The sequence below is a fragment of the Myotis lucifugus genome, unplaced genomic scaffold, assembly GCF_000147115.1.
Source record: "Myotis lucifugus unplaced genomic scaffold, Myoluc2.0 scaffold_0, whole genome shotgun sequence".
In the NCBI taxonomy this organism is placed as follows: Eukaryota; Metazoa; Chordata; class Mammalia; order Chiroptera; family Vespertilionidae; genus Myotis; species Myotis lucifugus.
The window spans coordinates 13,821,551-13,840,760 of record NW_005871048.1 but is presented as its reverse complement, the minus strand read 5'-3'; the positions used below and the strand labels follow the sequence as shown (position 1 = coordinate 13,840,760).

Here is a 19,210-nt window from a genome sequence, read left to right as displayed (position 1 = left end):
TTGTAATAAAATTCTGGCTAAATGAGACGCATGGCACTGATGCTCCCGAGTGGTACCCGACCCTCCCCGGAGTCCCTCTTCCACTCCCCAGCGTAGGCACACCTGTCTTTTTCCATCCCGGTTTTTATTTTTTTATTTTCCCTCTTCCTTTGTGCATTCTTTCCTTCCTAAGTCTTATATATGATTGATACCCTCAGGTTATACTTTAGGTTATACTTTATGCCCCACTGATGGTAACCTGTTATTCTGAGCACAGTGAAAAGATACACAGATAGGATGGAACTATGCCTTTTTAAAAACTCACCATACTTTCCTAAAAGCACGCTGTTATTTTTGTAGTTTTGCTTTTGCACTTTGTAGCAACTTAACAGATAGTCAAAGGCTTTCTTCTTGCACAGTTTTAAACGCAACACAACATAGCCATCAAGAGATTCGTGTCTCAGGTTCTTCAGAGGCTCAGATCACACAGCATGTGGTGCTGGGAGAACAGGGATGTGGTGGGTGTTGATATTTAATCATAACTCGTGGTTTCGCTCAGTACTGTAGAGTCCCCATTGCCTGTAAATGCTAAGAACACTGAAATCACTAGTAGCCACTATGCTGACCAAAAGCTTCACAAAAGTAAGGCTGTTTTATTCTCCATCAGGTTAAAATGGAAGCACCCCCTCCATTTAATTGGAATGGAGCATCTCTGTTTGGGAACAAGCCTCTGGCTAAGAAACTGCATCCCTGAGCAGGTTTCATTTCTCAGGCAAGACCCCCAATTCCTCCTGGCCCTGCTGGCCCTCCCCTCTAGAAAATGTATTGCGAAGGGGGAGATGCCAAGAAGGGAAAATGGCAGGAATGTGCATGTCAATGCCGCTGACCCTACCAGCCAATTAAGGAGAGGCAAGGCTGGTCTCTGCAGGAAGCCACAACCAGACTCCGATGGAGGAATAATGGCTGTGACACCAAGCCCCAGGAGATGGGGTGTTGATGAATATTAAACAAACACACACACAGAGAGACAAAGCAGAGACAATCCGGGATGCCCTGTCTGCAGGTCCTATTCTTGGAAATGGGGAGCTTGGCCACGAAGGGAGAATGTGTCTCCCCCAAATGGCTCAACTTCCTCTGGTCCTCCTTTCTTTCCCCACACTGTCCTCCACATACACATTTGCATGCTTGTATGAGTCAGACAGTGCCTGCCTCTCTCTCTCTCTCCTCTCTCTCTCTCTCTCTCTCTCTCTCAACTGCTACATACTGACAGCAGATCTGATGCCACTTTTTCCAGGACACATGTCACCAGCTCTCCTTTTGCATAAATGCCTCTTTGGCAACCTGGCTGTCTGCCAGGGCCTCTGATTAGCCAGGAGGGATATCACATTGAATTATTCTAGGTTCACATTCAATGTTGTGACTATGAGTTTCGCCTGTAAATATACAGAAACAGCTTGCTCAGCAGCCACTTCAAGTCACCTCAGAAACTGCAATGCACAATTGAGTTTAAGAAAACAAAAAGTAAAAGATGAGGGCTATGGGTGTCTCACAGACACCCCACTGGGCAAAGTTAAACATCAGTCTTTGTTAGAGAAAAGGATAGCAAAAAAACATTTGTAACAAACAACTTTAGGAAACATATTACCAAGAATGGGATCAATCTCACCCTGAAGATCATTTTTAACTCATTAAGTTAATGTAGCACAAGAATGAGCACTCGGTCAGAGCACAGAAGCTAGGCGGCCTTGCATTGATTGGGCACAAGGAGCCCAGAGCACAGGAGGCCTCATTAGGACTTGGCCAAAGCTCTGCACAGCGTACATGAGGGCAGGGCAGAAAGCCTCATCAATGAAAGGCAAAAATCCAAAGGCACCCCCCTAGAGTCTGGACTACCTAAGCTCCAAACTCAGTGTTAAGGACCCTCCTTTTTAAGCAGTCAGAAATCTTCTCAGCCTTAGATGAGGAAGAATTAATCTATTGTCTTTGAACAGGAAAATAAATTTATAGGCTGAAAATATCACATATTAATATATATATATTTAAATCTTGTATTATTTTTTGCTGGGTCAATACAATCAAAACAAGGTTTTAAAAATGAGGAATATGATAAAATCACTCAAATAGGAGTGGGTGCTTCTATGTTCAACTCCACGAGAACCCAGCCAGGCCCACAAATTGGCATTTTCCAAATGGTTTGTTTTACCCAACTAGCCAGACATTGTGACAACTGGGACAAGATTTCTGAACACAAATCTGTCCATGGCTCTCCATCTCCACCACCTCCACCCAGTCCGAGCCATCCTACTGCAACTGCCTCCGAATTGGACATAATAGTCAGGGTGAGTATTTTAAGATGTAAACTTGACCTTGACACCTTGTTGTTTAAAGTTCTTCAATGGAGTCCCCAGATCATACAGACAACAACCAAATTTCCTTCACTTTGATCTCCAAGCCCTCCTTCCATAATCTTGCCCTGATCAGTCACACCAGGTGTTTCTCTCCTCTCACCCTTAGAGTCGAACCACATTGGACTTCTTTCCATTAATCCTTTATCTAGAAACAACACTCTCCCCCACTCCTTTTTAATCTATCAGGAATCGACCTTCCGTGCCCTCAAATTTGCATTTCCTGATTCCCTATATTCCAGGGATGGAGAGGCTCCCTGAAGGAAATGAAACTTATTGAATGAGGAGGATTTGGATGATGGAAAGAAAAGGGAAGGCCCTTCTGGGTACTGGGAAAGAGGAAAACATGAAGGAAGACACAGTAGAGAGCAGACAAACACTGGTAGTTCAAAGAGCTATGGAAAATCCAGAGGCCACAAGTTTTAAGTCAATTTTAAGACTAAAAATGGATGGGAGTGGTGTAGTGGAAATTTTTGCATAATACTAGCATAATGAGACTTTTGATTAGAATTTTCTCAACAATAGTAATATAATAAGAAGATAAGTAACCAAACACAAACCAAAGGGCATTTGTCAATTATCTAGGGAACTGAGATCATATCACCTGTCATTTTACAAAATGCAAATAAAAAAGTGGTGTGACTCTCTTTACACTGTACATATTCCTGTGGTAGTCATTAGAGCTGCTCACCAAATATCCCCAGTGTAGGACAGACTCCCTGACCCGTGTAATTAAATGGGCGCTATGATTAGGGTTTACTTTACCACTGAGTTGGTCCAGAATTCAAGACCAGAACCTCTAGACAGGGTGGGGGAGGCAACAGTACATACTGTAAAGGAGATGACTGAAAGGTCTACAGGTTGTGTCACCGAAACACCGAGTGTAACCTCTTATTAATGAAGGCCAGAAAGTTAGAAAGAAAAAGATTCCAGATGCAAGAATAAAGAGCAGGTGGTAGCTTTCAGAGTTGACAAATAACCTAGAGGTGGTTGGGGTCAATTACATCGCTTTCAACTTTTACCTGATTAGGTCTACACACAATTTCTGATTTCTCTGGAGCAAAAGCATCTTTTCATTAGAGGCTTCGTTTTTAGGCTGTTCACATACCTTGCTCCTCTCTTTCTGAGCAATGAAAGACAATACATAGTACCTGTCTGTAGTTATTACATGGTGCCACTGAGAACTGAAACAACGAAACTAGCTCTCTTAGCCTGGAAGTGATGTGCATTGTTATTATCCCTAAATGTTTGTCTTTCAAATCTGTCATGAGCAGATTTTGTGATTCAAGAACATGTGATCATCAATACTGATAATGCATGTATACTGAGATTTTTCACTCATATATAAACGAAACTTTACCAACTTTTCCTCTTTAATAACCTCCTAAGATATCTAGGTATAATTCTCTCCTAAAATCCCATAATCTGATCTTTACAGAGACCAAACCCATCTGTCAGCATTACCACAATTTGGGCTTCATCTGTGTTCCTCTATCGTAACCTCCATCTGTACCACATTTTCTCAGTCAACCAATGTTTTTTTGAGGGTTTTTCTATAAACCAGGCATTGTGTTAGGCATTGCTGTAATATAACAGTAATGCTACTCATAACTGCTAACATTTATTGAACACTTAAAATGTGCAGGCTGTTTTAAGTGCTTCCATGCAGTATCTCAGTTATCACCAGAGCCCTGCCCATGGGGCTGGTAATACTATCTCCTTTCATGGATGAGGAAACACAAGCTCAGAGAAACAAAGTCATTTACCTAAGGTCACAGCAGTAAGTGGTGGGTCAGCATAACTCCTGAGTTCATACTGCCCACTACACTATATACTAAGATCTCAATATCAAGAAAAGATCCTTTGCCCTCAAGAATGTTAAAATATCTAAGAACTGATAAAGGCATGTAAACAAATAGCCCTATATGACCCACAGGGTAGGAGAAGTACCAGAAAGAAGGTGCTGTCGCCCTGACCGGTTTGGCTCAGTGGATAGAGCGTCGGCCTGCAGACTCAAGGGTCCCAGGTTTGATTCCGGTAGAGGGCATGTACCTTGGTTACGGGCACATCCCCAGTGGGAGGTGTGCAGGAGGCAGCTGATCGATGTTTCTCTCTCATCGATGATTCTAACTCTCTATCCCTCTCCTTTCCTCTCTGTAAAAAGTCAATAAAATGTACTAAAAAAAAAAAAAAAAGAAGGTGCTATGAGAATTGGGAGGAAAAAGTGGACTCTTCTAATTGGAGTGATGGGGGCAGGCTTTCCACAAAAGGAAGCCTTGGGCCATTCCTGGCAGTGAAGGTCAGGAGCAGGCATTCCTGGAGGGCGGAATGGCAGGAGACAAGGCACAAGTGCAGGAAGGCACAGCACTTAAGAAACAAAAGAGGAGTCCACTTGGCTAAGTGTGTCCTGAATCCATCACCTCATCTCCATCCCCTCAGTCTCAGTACCTCAACCTTCCTCCCACCTACATCCCACCTAGCACCCTCCGCACAATCACCTGTCACCTTTTCTGAAACACAAGCAAACAGTGTTCCTCTCCCTAAAAGCCTGCCCATGAATAAAGTCAACAGCCTTTGGCATGACGTTCAAAGCCGACTTTACCACATGGCTCATCTAACCTGTTCTACAGCCAGACCAAACCTCTTACTTTCCCCAATCAGATCGTCCTCTCTCACACCTCCAGACCCCACACAGACTACCTCCTCTCTCTGGAAAGTCCTTCCTCCCTTGTCTGCTGGTGAGCCCTTCCCTTGGCAGCGGTCCCAGAGTCCCTGCCTGCCGTCTCCCTGGATCACCCCAGCCAGCCTGGCCTCTCTGAATGAACCCAACACATGGCCATGCCAGAAGCACTGCACCTGTGTTCCTTCCACCTGGAAGGCTCTTCCACCATGAGTCCCAAGGTTGTTTCCCTACTTTCTTCTCATTCACAGGCGTCTTCTACAGTCTATGTATGAAAGAACACACACATACCCCAGCCTTCCTCATTCCCTTCACATGGCTTTATTTTCTTCATAGCATGCATCACAACTTGATACACACACACACACACACACACACACACACACACTTTTTATTGTGTATGGTAATGGCCTGCCTCACTCTCATAACAGGTCTGGCAAACTACAGTGTGTGTGCCAAATCTGCCTGCCACCTGAGCCTTGACTAAAACACCATTGTTTTACAGTGTCTATGGCAGAATCAGATAGCAGTGACAGAGGCCTTATGACCCACAAAGCCTAAAATATTTCTTATCTGACCCTTTACAGAAAAAGATTACCTGCCCCTGCTCTGTAATGTCAAGCAACCTCCCCATCTCCCCTGCTGTGCTCACAGTTTGCCTCCAGACCTACCAGTGCATTACTCAAAATGCAGTGGGCCCTCAGACCATTGGCTACTTGAAAGAAAGTCAGAGGCAGGAGGAAGTGTGAATGGAAAAGAGGAAATGGATGCAGGAGATCCTAGAGAGAAAAATCAACAAGCCTTGGTGACTGGGGTTAGGTGCCAGTGAAGAGAGGAGGAATCATACAGAAGCATCACAAATGTGGCTTTGTTCCTTGGTCAAAGCCTGGGAGTCTCATCATCAAACCATAAATACAAGTTCTGCATCAGGGCTAACTATCTCCCCACTGAGGGGTTTAAAAGAAATGTGTCAGGTGCCTTGACAAGGTCAGTCATCAATGCCTGACAGCCCACAGTCATAAACTGGCTCATTATTATGGGACTAAAATATATGTTAGATATTCAAAGTTATGGCAAGCACAGATAGCATGCTTAAATCTGCCATCAACAGAGTAGCAAACATATTTAAACAAATTTATAAATTAAAAAATGTAAATGCATAGCATAATTGAGCAGCAAATAGAAAACCTTGTATCTGATGGAGGAGGTCCTTTAATGATTAGCAAATCTCACTCTCTGGGAGAAAACTAGGGTCCAGAATGGTTAAGCGCTATGCTAAGTGGCCCAGCTGGTTAAGAGGAGGAAGCTGGAACAGAACTCAGAACTCTTGACGAGGGACCCAGGGCTCTCCCCACATATCTGTGCTCACAGCCACATGAGAGTGAGGAGAAAGTCCTGCAGACTTCAAGCACTTACAGCGAAGTGTTGACAGAGCAGGATTGCACAGGACTGAGGGAGCAAAGCAATAAAACAAGGAACTACCCAATTAGGAACTCCAATCAGGATTTCTGGCCTTTATTTAACTTGACCTTTCTGTAGCATAGTGGTTCTCAAACTTTAGGATGCATCACAACTGGTGACCTTGTTAAGTCAGATGACTCCCCCCGCCCCACCACCACCACCCTGAGTTACTGATTGTTGGCCTGGGGTAGGCCTAAGAATCTGCATTTTAACAAGTTCCCAGGTGATGTTGCTGCTGCAGGTCCGAGATCACACTTTGAGAACCACTGCTGTAGCATCTGACCATGACCCATCCTGTGGCTTTCCTGACACCTCTCTCACATGGCCCTTTACCTCCTTCTCTGGACACTAGCTTGAGAAGTTTGTCTATGAAGAGATGGGAAGTAAGGGTAACTGGTGCAAGTTCGAGGCAGATGCAAGAGACCTGAGCCTGTTCACATTGAAGGAAAGAGCCAGCACCAGTGAGGGAGCAATAAGGGATGGGGACAGGAAAAGATGGCAGACAGAAGGGGACAGGACCTATCTGGACATCAGTGATGAGCTTAGTTCTCTGGGGGTCAAACAGTGAATAATGCTTCAAGTGTGCGAGGATGAGTATCTCAGAATGAAGGCTACCCACCTCGAAATTCCCATGATGATTATGCTGTTTTGCCAACAGGGCAGACACATGTCCAGATAGTTTAGTGCTTCCCCTAGAACTGCCTTCTGAGAATGTAGCACACTGAGGCTCTAAGTTGGGAAAACATCCAACTGGAACGGATAGAGACTATCACCTTCCTTTTATTAGTCCTCCCATAACACCAACCATGAAGGAGCACTAAATCCAGGTCATCGTGTTTCTGCCTCTGGGACAAGGTCCTGGGAAGGGGAGAAATCGGTATGATTCTCCCAAAGCTAAAAGCTGTGGCTGTGTACTCAGACAGACCCAGTTAGAAACCCAACTCTACCACTTCCGTGATGTGTAACTTTAGACAAGCCACCTCCCAGAGCTCAAAGTTTCCCATTTTATAAACACAACTGAGAATAAAAATTGTCTCCCAGGAGTCTGCACTGCTGGGCCGGCACATGCTACTTCATTGTCAGAATGTCTTCCAAGCTGACTGTCACTGTTCCGACGGCCTGCTAAGGTCAGGATGTGAAGCCTGGATGTGCCTCATACTCATCATCCTCTTCCCTAGCACACAGACTAAAGCTGGCTCCAGAAACCTGGAAAAATCTAGGAGTGTTGTTACAAATTATTTTAGAACAAACTAAGTCCTTCGTTCTTCAGCATCTAAGTCCCTGCTAGCTGAGAAGCCTCCAGAGGCTGCCTACAGGCCTCGATGGCAGTGCGCCCGAGCCATCTCTTCTGGCCTCTCTTCTAGAGATCTGTTTCATCTGCCCTATCTTTCTAGCTTAAACGTTTCCTTCTAACTCCTGCTACTACTACTAAAAACCATAGATTTCTGAGCACTTCATATACCAGACACTTCTAAAGTACTCTATAGGGATCATTTCATTTCATCCCCACAACAACTATTTGAGGTTGGAACTGTTACACCATTTTTCAGAGGAGGAAAAACTGAGATACAGAGAGTTTAAGTAACTTACTCAGGGTCACACAGCCAATAAGACATGAAGCCCAGATTCAAACACAAGCCATGGTATTCAGAGCCCATATTCCTGACCATATACCCCCTCATACAAACGCACAACCAGATTTAATGATCCCAAGTCTGTGCAAATGCCTCCTCAGCAGTGACACTGACCTCCATCCCCGGGCCCTTATTTCACAGTATGAAATAATAACCTTCATGTCCTGTTTGTAAGAATTCTTCCTCAGCTTACCACTTCCCCTCCCTCCAAAAAGCATGAGCTGACTAGGCTCTGCAGAAGCACAATCACATCCTTGTTGTAGTTTCTCGGTGAGAAGCAGACTTATTCAGTTCTTCTTTCTCCTGTGTTATCAAAACAGAGCAGCAGCCTTATCAGGCACTAACAAGCAGAAAATGGAAAGACCATGACAGGGAGACGGCATTCCTGGACACACATTACACTGGGGTCCTTCAACTGTTACATGTTGTATGGGCTTTCCACGTTGCCAATAAGCACACGACCCGTGTTAGACAAAGAAATCGACAACCGAATATGCAGTACTTGTCAAACCTAAGTAGATGCTGAGTGTGCAAAGGTTGTGATCTGGTTGGGATCTGTGAGCATCTGTCTTCGCCTTACACTACGCCTAACTGTCAAATTGCCAAGATGCAGGGTTGTCTTCTCTTTTCCTTTTTGACAGCTTTAGAAGAAAGCAAAGCATTCCTTAATGCCTGGGTTATTTTCTAGAGCTGCCATAAGCTGGGCGGCTTGAACAACAGAAACATACAGTATTGTCTCACAGTTCTGAAGGCCAGAAGTCTGAGACCAAGGGGTCAGCCGGTTGGCTCCCTCTGCAGCTGTGAGGGAGGGAGAATCGATTCCATGCCTTTCTCCGTGCCTCTGGCAGCCTCAGCCTCTCCTTGGTGAGTACTAGTATACAGTGTTCTCCCCCTGTCTTCACATCATCTTCCCTCTGTTCATGTTTCCCTATGTCTTGGGAGACACCTATAAATTGTTTTAAAACACTGTCCCTCCCCCTCTCTCTCTAAAATCAATAAACATAACCTTGGGCTAGGATTAAAAAATAATAAGAAGAAAACAAGGAAATTTTTTCATTAAACACTACTTCATTAAAGAAACTGAGCAACCAAGAGAAACACTGCTCGAGATGTACAATAAGACAACCATGCTTACTAGATACAATACATGTTTCCCAACTGGCTTACCAATTTCCTTTCCTTCCCACTCTTTGTTCCTTCCCCCTATTCTTTCTCCTTTCTCTCTTTTTATTGAATTACAGAACTACAAAATACACTTATCTTATCACTGGTCTTTTCTGATAACCTTTAAAAGCATTTACTGCCATGTGTTTATGGCAAATGTGCCCCATGCAGTGGGGTGGGTTTCAGATGCCAGGTAGTCCTGAGTGGGTGGGCTGGCAGTGGATTTTAGGGGGTTGCAATAGCACCAGGCACATTTTCCAGATCAGCCAGGCCAATTCCCCATGGAAATTTAATCTAGTACAAGTGAAAGGAACTAGAGCTGGGCTGCCTACTGTTCCTTGGTGTGTGGAGCTACAGCACAGACAGCTAGTGGGAGCAGCAGGCCCCATGACCACCTGGGCGGAAGGAGTGAGGAGGTCACGTCCGAAGGGGTGGTCCTAATGAGAGAGCATACAAAGTAGGGAAGCTGCAGTGCAGGCAGACACTCAGGGATTTGTAGTGAGCTGCTACACTTCTCACGTATTCACTCCCAAGAGCACACTTCAGCAGTCCATTTTGTCAACACAAACAAAGCTCTCCTGACCCAGAAGAGGAAAATAATCTAGAAACTGCACAAGGCACTTTGGACAGAGCAGTTTCTACACAGGTTTCTTAGAGGATTTCTATAATGTCTAAGTGACTTTAAATAAAAGTGTCATATTCAGCATGTGGCCTGTAGGAACAGCTTCTGTTTTAAAGCAACTGACATACGAAGCACAAATGTGAATCTAGGAATAGGAGGCAGTTGACTTTACAAACAAATAAACACTTTCCATAACAGTCTTTTACATTAAGGATTCTCAAGTGCTTTCAAGCACTGATTCCATTCTCCCAAGAGTCCTGGAAAATAACTTGGTAAAATTACATCCATAATTTCAAACATGTCCAGGCTGTTAAGAGGCAGCCAACAAGAATTTCTCATTTCTTGTAAGTATAGAGACCATGTAGCATGGAAATAATAAAATAAATTTAAAAAAAAAAGAATTCAGACTCTGGATCCAGATTGCCTGCCTGGACTGAACCTTAACTCTAATAGAGAAGTCGCTTGGCCAGCCTAGAAGACGGGAATTAAGAACAGCACCCACACTTTGTGATGAAACGCTTAGCTATGTTGTCACTGCCATCGCCACCATCATCATCATTTCAGGAAAGGTTAGGAGCTCAGGTTCTGGAGTCAGACCTGCTGTGAACCCAGAACTGCTTTGAATTGAACCCTCACCAAATCATCTATAAAATACGTAGGACATAATATCTAGCAAGAACAAATAACACAGCATCTTCAACAAATAAATAGCTAATCAGAGAGAGGGAACTTATAGTTTTGAAAACAGACATATTTACAAATAAGAGCTCTTATTTATAGTCTCATCTATTAAAAATACACAATTTTATCACACTTATGAAATAACTGGAAATGGGATATGAAAGGTATTTGATAATATTAAAGAACAACTATTAAAATTTTGGCACAAAATATGATTATGATTTCTAATAATGAGCATTTATCTTCCAAAGCTGTGCCCTCCAATACCATAGCCACTAGCCACATATGGCTATTTAACTTTAAATTGTTTAAATTTAAGTAAAAGTAAAATTTTAGTTCCTCGATCTCACTAGCCACATTCTAAATGGTGAATAGCTACATGTGGCTATGGTTACAGATATCGACTCTGTCAATGCAGAAAATTCTGTTGGACAGCACCAGGCTGGAGACACACACCTAATGAAACATTTGCAGATGAAACAATATGATGACTGGGATTTGCTTCCAAATAAAATAGGAAGGGGAGAAGTGAATGAAGGTATGAGTGAGGCAAAACTGGTTTATGGTTATTGCAGAAGGAATGGGACATGAGGGTTCAGTAAACTATTCTGTCTGATGGTCAGTTTTATGAGTCAACGAGGCTAGGCTATAGTCTTCAGTTATTCAAGCACTAATCTAGGTGTTGCTGTGAAGGTGTTTTGTGATTTGATTAAAGTCTATAATCAGTTTCCTTTAAGGAAGATGACTTATCCTAGGCAATCCAAGGAGGTCTGATTCAATGAGTTGCACGGCCATGAGAGTGGAACTGATGTCTTCTATATGAAGAACTTCTGCCTGTGGACAGCAGTTTAGCTCACATCCAGGAGATCCAGCCAGCCCCTCCTGACAGCCCACCCTGTGGATTTCATATTGGCTTTGCCAGCTCCCACATAACTTAATTCCTTGCAATATATATATATTTAATGACACTAATGTGTCTTGAGCATTTCCAAATGTCATTAAATATGCTTTAAATATAATATTATGCAAATGTACTACCATGTTCTCATGAAAAATTTTACCCCCAGAGACTTGTAAACAGAACCATGGCAGGGATCTCCCACACTACAGAAATGTACAATACCATCAACACTTTATCATCCTTATGTTATTTTATAGTCATAACCTAAAATACCCCAACATAAATTTTAGTTAAAAAAAAAACTTGCAAATCATCATTTCCCTATTCCATCAGTCGGCATTACATTTGAAAGATTTTTTTTTATTGATTTTTAGAGAGAGAGGGGGAGGGAGAGGGAGAGAAACATTGATGTGAGAGTGAAACATCGATCAGCTGCCTCCTGCACGCCCACTACCAGGCATTGAGCCCGAAACCCTGGCACGTACCCTGACTGAGAATCTAACCGGCAACCTTTCAGTGCATGGGATGATGCCCAACTAACTGAGCCACACTAGCCAGGGTTCAACATTAAGTTTTAGCCACAGAAATCCTGAGATGTCTCAGGCCACAACTTTGAATGAAAAGCTACCTGTATATGAATTTTTAAATCCCCAGTGCTCTTTACAGCTTTCTAAACATCAAGAAGGAGGATCTGAGGGTGAGTGCCCCGTATTTGTCATTTTGACAGTTAAAGTCTGAATAGCCAACTGTATATCTGACCCTAACCCCAGACCACAAAGTTGGGCAAAAAACCAGTCAACCAACAGCGTCCTGAGCCACAACATGGGTAGAACCACTAAGATCTACGCATAGTTCTGTGGGGAAACACTAAGTAAAAAACAAAGCAACTGAAAGCTACAAGTACCTGGTATCATCTGTCCACAAAAGGGGGCTGGCATAACCAGAAGATGGTTGGATACACACACACACACACACACACACACACACACACACACCAGCATTTTCAAAGTATAATCCATTAAGGGGATCCATTAAGTCAAAACTGTGCTTATAATCATACTAAGACATTATTTGCCTGTTTCACAGTTGACATTTACACTGATGGTGGAAAAGCAATGGTGGACAAAGAGATGAGCAACATGCAAAAGAAATTGGTTGAATTTTTAAAAGCTGAGGGACACCCTGGCAATTCCCCAAATAATGTGCATAATTCACATCGGCTTTTAAGATGCAGAATTTAGGCAAGTAATAACATTTTAATAACAGATTTTTCAGTATCCTACCAATCCCTTTCCAACAGGCATGACTTTCCAAGCATCTTGGAGCCATTACAAAGGGTTCAGCTAAGAACATGTGGTTGCTGTGTTCATATCAAACATGCTCTTGGCCCTTCATGCAGCTTTTAATTATTCATTCTGTAAGTGTTTTCTCTTCTTCCTCCCTTTTGCTGCCTGACCTTTGGGCATCATTTAGAACAGGGGTCCTCAAACTACGGCCCGCGGGCCACATGCAAATACAAATATTGTATTTGTTCCCGTTTTGTTTTTTTTACTTCAAAATAAGATATGTGCAGTGTGCATAGGAATTTGTTCAAAGTTTTTTTTTTTAAACTATAGTCCGGCCCTCCAACAGTCTGAGGGACAGTGAACTGGCCCCCTGTTTAAAAAGTTTGAGGACCCCTGATTTAGAACATAACTGAATACTTGTGGAAAGAGTAGTGACAGAAAGCCTTAAACTAGCAGAAATTTAGAGAAAAGACTAAGTCTAAGAAGCTGAGTACCCAAAGCCCATCATTTCAGTCTCAAATCAGAGTGGAGCACAGTAAAGGAGTAACCTCTTCCTCCCATCACCCCAGCGCTCAGAAGAGAAAACCATCCAGCCACAGGTGCCCTAACTTGAACCCTCCAACTTCCGGCTTGCTGCCAGAGGATCTTCCCCATGCCCGATCTTCACACTTCTAACACAAGCCTGAAAGGCTCCCCACTACTTTCCATATCTGCACCAGTTAGGCTGGCATTTGAGGTCCTCTATTTTATGGCTCAACTTATCCTTCCATGTTTATCTCCCAATGTGCCCGTATATCCATCAAACTGAATACTCAACATAAGCCAACACATGTCACTCCCTCCAACTGACTGGCCCATCCTCACTCTAGTCTCTGCCTGTTAAAATCCTTATCCCTCCCTTCGAGGTCCTCTTCAAGTTATCTATCAGGTTTCATGAAACCTTTGTCCATTTATCACATTGTGCCTGTATTAGAATTAAATGGTATATATTATTTTCCTGTTCGCTTATAATTGCTATAAAAGCCATGCCTTTCATATTTTATTTATTTCTGTTTGTATATCTCTAAGAACACAGTGCTCATAATTGCTAAATAAATTAATCATTTCAAGATATCAGTAATAATGTAACCAACTCCTAATTTATGGAAAACCATTTTGTTAGAAAATATGATTTAAAAACAGTAGTTTTGAATGTTTCTTGGCTCCAGACAGAACCTAAAACATCTGGGAAGTCCTGTGAGTCACTGCAGGGGAAGTGGGAAGTCAGCTAGAGGAGGCAGGCCTGGGGAGGGGGGCTGAGTTCAATCTGCAAAGTGAGACAGTTTGTGATGAGTGACGTGACAGTGATACTAATGAGGCACTCAGGTGTTTGTGGAGAGAGACAATGTACCTCAACAGTGAGGCCCGAACATCTATTAGGGATTCCATCTGTCCATTCAGCAGCATATGTGCAAATGGAAAACGTGTTTCAAGGGATCCCCAAACAAGTTATTTATTCCCGGTACAGAATCACACTAGCACCTCACCCCATTCTATGATGCTTTGAAGCACAATATTCACATCAAACGCCAGGATTGACGGTGAGGATTTTTAAATGCAGGAGTTGCAAGACAAGGTCCAAATCCTCATGAATAGGTACGCTTGAGTATAATGAGAACTGTGGTGAGACAGGAGGAGCGTGCAGAGGATTCTGTGAAGTAATGAGAGCAAAGAGAAGAGCCAGAGAGAGTGGTGTCATGGACCCAACATAGTAGAAAGTTTCAGGAAAGCAGGAGTGGTAACAACTTCAAATGACACTGCAGAGCACGAATCTGGCACTTAGAGGTCACTAATGATGAGAAGAGATAGTTTCATGAGATTGGCAGGTGTGGGAGTCAGACTGAAGAGAGATGAAGAATGTTGAAGTTTGTCAAAACAGGAAAAGGAAATGAGGACATCATCCTATGGGGTGCACAATCAAGAAAACACGGTTTTTATTTTTACACACACACACACACACACACACACACACTGATACTTGTCAATGCACCCCCCAAATAGAATAATCTATTTCCTACAGGTGATGAAGTAATAAATCCAAATGTAGACTATTCTTTCCCTTATTTTCGGAATGATAAAGGGAAAAGGTAACCTAGAAGAGCAAGAGCATTGAGGGAGGTGGGAAATTTCTATTTGTTTTGAAAAGTCAAGTTTATTGTAGTCAGGTGATTCATGAAGTTTTGGCCTCTTCCATCTCGCAGTGGGTCCAATAATCCATGGACCCACCTTATGGCTATTTTACAATTCTGAATGTATTATTAGTAAACATACTCGACCCCTGGTAGAATTACCACAATGGCTCTCTGATGGAGTATAGGCTATTATGATAGGAATGAGCAAGTGAAAGATTCTGAACATCCCCTCTCTACAAGGATAGTAAGCCAGAAGAAATACCACATCCATGAACAAATTGGAGAGATTCACACTTCTATCAAAAACTTGACATTTTCAATGGTTGCAATTCCTATCACATTAATATTGAATTTACCTCTCTGGTCTGTGCAGAAGCAGATAGATCGTGGAGAATGGCTATGGACTATCATAAACCAATTGAGGCAGTAGTTCCAATGTGACTAATTTACCAAATGAATTACCTTTTCTGGAGCAAATCTAGCTCCTGACACCTGATATGAAGCTGCTCATCTGGAAAATGCTTTATCAATACGCAGGAAAGGCAAGAAGCCATTTACTTCAAGTCAAAGCTAAGAGTACACTTTCACATTCCTGCCTATAGGGCTATAACAACTCTTGTCTTTACCATAATTACAGAGATTTGCTTGTCTTCACTTCCTATAGAATATCAAACTAGTCCACACATTGATTACACCATGCTGACTGGACCTGATGAACAGGGAGTAACAAATCCCTTAGATGTCCTAGTAATAAGCATCCAAGCTTGATGACGAAAAAAGAAAATAACATGAAAATTCAAGGGCTACAATCCCAGTAAAGTTTCTGGGGATCGAGTCTGAAACATGTTGGAATGTCCACTCCAGAGTGAAATGCAAGTTGCTGGACTCTGAACAACTTATTACTGAAAAGAGGCACAGCACGGCATGGGCCTCTTTGATTTTTGTTTGTTTGTTTTTGTTGATCCTCACCCGAAGACATTTTTCCATTGATTTTCAGAGAGAATAGAAGGGGGGGGGGGGGGAGAGAAACATCAATGTGAAAGAGATGCACTGATTGGTTGCCTCCCACCCCAGCCTCGAGGTACATGCCCTTGACGGGAATCAAACCTGGGCCCCTTCAGTCCATAGGCTGATGCTCTATCCACTGAGCCAAACCAGCTAGGATGGGCCTCTTTGCATTTTAAAGATAATACAGACCACATTTCAACATGTTCTGACTTTTTTTTACTAGGTAACCTATAAGACCACCAGTGTTGAGAAAGGTCCAGAGCAAGATATGGTTATGGAGTATGTCTGATCTGCAGCACAAACTGCTATGCTACTTGGGTCTTAGGACACAGTGGATCCAATTTGTAGAATCCACTAGAATCTAGAGAATCACAGCACAAACGTCTAGGATTCTGAAACAAAGCCATTTCCTCTTTTGCAGATAACTGTGCTTTTAAGAAATGACTCCTGACTTGTAACTAGGCTTTGGCAGAGCCGGATTAAAGGATATCCAGTGACTGTGTGAACTGATCTGCCCATAATGATGTGAATGTTATCTGACCCACCAAGCCATAAGGTTGGGCCTATGTAGAAGCAATCAATCATCAAAAGGTAAAGGTATACATGAACGGGCTAAAGCAGGTCAACAAGGCACAGAAATTACACAAGCAGAGAGGCTCAAACACCTCAAACACCTGCTCCTACTTATCAGACCTATAGCTGCATGGAGAGTTCCTTGTGACCAGCTGAGTGAGAAGGAAACTTGGGCCTAGCTTAGAGATGGTGTTCATGATATCAGGCACGCAGCAAACAGCCTTACATCTCCAAAAAAGAGCATTCCTGAAATACTTTGTGAAGAGAAACTGTCCCAGCAGACACAGCTGTGACCAGTACATTTTCTTGTCCACTTTATCTACATTGAGAAATGGCTAAAATTAGGGATCTATACTGAGTCATGGGCAAAGACTAATGGTTAACCTGGATGGTCAAGAACTTGGAAAAAAAAACAATATTGGAAGAGAGAGGAAGGAGGTCTAGGGGAGAGGTATATGGATGGACCTTTCAGAAGGAGCACAATGAGTGTAAAACACACTTTGTCCCATGTGAATGTACACCAAAGGGCCTCTCAGTAATCAAGTGAACAAATTAGATGTCATCCTCTTTCACCAGCCACCCCAGTGCTTCCTCAATAGACCAAGTAGAAGTGGCCACGGTGGCAGTAGAGAGGCTATGCATGGACTCAACAAGGACTTCTCACAAGGCTAACACAGCTCCTCCCAACGACGAGCACCTAACCTGCCGGCAGCAGAAACCAATCTTCAGTGCCCAAAACAGCCATTCCCCTGAAGGATCGGACGGCCACTTGGTGGGCAGATGAATTACACTGGATCCTTTCCATCAAGGAGAAGGTGTGTGTATGTACATATACCCATACACACATACATACGTGTACACCCATGAAATTTATTTTTCTTTACTTCTCCTTTTTCTATCCTTTTCAGTAAGGATTGGTCATGGTGCTTAATTTCATCATTTAATTTCTAGGTTACAAAATATTCCTATGGAATTGTGAATAAACTGGAAGAGATAAATCACCCAGAGACAGGTATTATAACTGTCACCCAGCAATGAAATTCTTAATCTGAGATACTGAAGTAAGTACATGGATAATTAGGAGAACTAAAATCTCCTTGTAATCATGTAAGAAAAAAATCACCCATTAGAATAGCAAAAATTTGAAAGACTGATCATACTAAGTGTTGGTAAGTATATGGAGCAACCAGAATTCTCATGTATTGCTAGATGGAATGTAAATTGGTAGATCCACTTTGGAAAACCATTTGATAGTATCTTCTAAAGCTAATCATACACCTACCCTATGACACTAATTCTACTTCTAGCTATATAGACATATGAGAAATGAGTGCATATTTCCACCAAAAAAAATGTATGTGGATTCCTGTTGGTCAGCCTCAAGGTCATTATCATATCTAGAAGCCATGTCCACCTTGTTTCCCTCCCTCTTCCCCTGTGTGACTGAAACTCTGTGGTTTAATCTGGATCGGCCTTGTGTGGAAGAGACAGAGCTGCAGCAGCAAGAACAGAAGCATCAAGCCTGGCTCCAGAGCATCGCAGAGAAAGACAACAACCTGGTACCTATTGGCAAGCCGGCCTCAGAGCACTATGATGATGAGGAAGAGGAGGATGAAGATGACGATGAGGATAGTGAAAAGGACTCAGAGGATGATGAGGACATGCAGGACATGGACGAGATGAATGACTACAATGAGTCACCTGATGATGGAGAGGTCAATGAGGTGGACAGGGAAGGCAACAACCAGGATCAGGACCCGTGGATGATCTAAGTAGACAAGGCAGGATGGCCTCAAGGAGATTCCAGGCCAACCCAACCTACCCTGTGACTCCTGCAGAACCAGCTGATCACCCCAGTGCCTGAAAGTTCACCCTCAGGCACCTCCTCAGCTGCTGCCAGGACCTGTTCTCCTTGGCCCCTCCCAGGCCATCAACCTGCCCTTGAATCCCCAGGACCTGAGTCCACCCCACCTTTCTGGCCAGTATCTCACCCCTTGAGGTGTAGTCTCTTTCTAACTCTCTTTAATAAAGACAGGACTGATTCCTCCCTCCCGCCAAAAAAAAAAAAAAGTACGTGTATGAGTGTTTAGAATAGCTTTATGTATAACAGCTAAATACTATCCATCAATAGCACAATAGATAAATCGTATTATAATCAGACAATGGAATACCACACAGAAACTGAAAAGAAAAAAGAAAAAAACTTCTGCCACAGGCAATAACATGAAAAATACCAAAGTAATGCTCAGTAAAAGAAGCCAGACACAAAAGAATACACATTTTATTATTCCATTTATACAATGTCATAAATAGGCCAAATAAATGTTCAGTGCTAGAAGAGTGGTTTACCCCTGAGTGGGTGAGTGGAGGGAGGAGGGGGATACTGTTTGAAAAGGGACACAGGGAGCCTCTTTGGTACTGAAAATGTTGTGTGTCTTGATCTGGATCGTGTTTACACAATCGTATCTATACGTGAAAATTCATCCAGCTATGTAAGATCTGTGTACTGTCCTATATATTAGACCTCAACATTGTTTTTAAAAGATGTATGTGCATGCATATATTACTTAAAGAATCCAGAGAGGGACATAAGACACTGGGGGGTAGGGGAGGCCGGGGGAATGTCAAGGAGGGGGGGGGGGGGG

At 42.9% G+C, this 19,210-nt stretch overlaps 2 protein-coding genes across 8 annotated transcripts in view; one reads left to right on the top strand and one right to left on the bottom strand.

Moving 5' to 3' along the window:
* EPB41L4A (erythrocyte membrane protein band 4.1 like 4A) overlaps positions 1-19,210 on the bottom strand; it is a 208,258-nt gene that overhangs the window by 145,930 nt on the left and 43,118 nt on the right. The gene's annotated exons all lie outside the window — the stretch shown is intronic.
* LOC102439680 (anaphase-promoting complex subunit 15) lies at positions 17,968-18,552 on the top strand. The gene has a single exon (XM_006081158.3). The coding sequence runs from the start codon at positions 17,972-17,974 to the stop codon at positions 18,335-18,337; it is 366 nt and encodes a 121-aa protein (XP_006081220.1). The 5' UTR covers positions 17,968-17,971; the 3' UTR covers positions 18,338-18,552.

What these genes read in the sequence shown, in the direction of transcription:
- LOC102439680 (XM_006081158.3), top strand. Translation starts at nt 17,972, where the DNA reads ATGTCCACCTTGTTTCCCTCCCTCTTCCCCTGTGTGACTGAAACTCTG.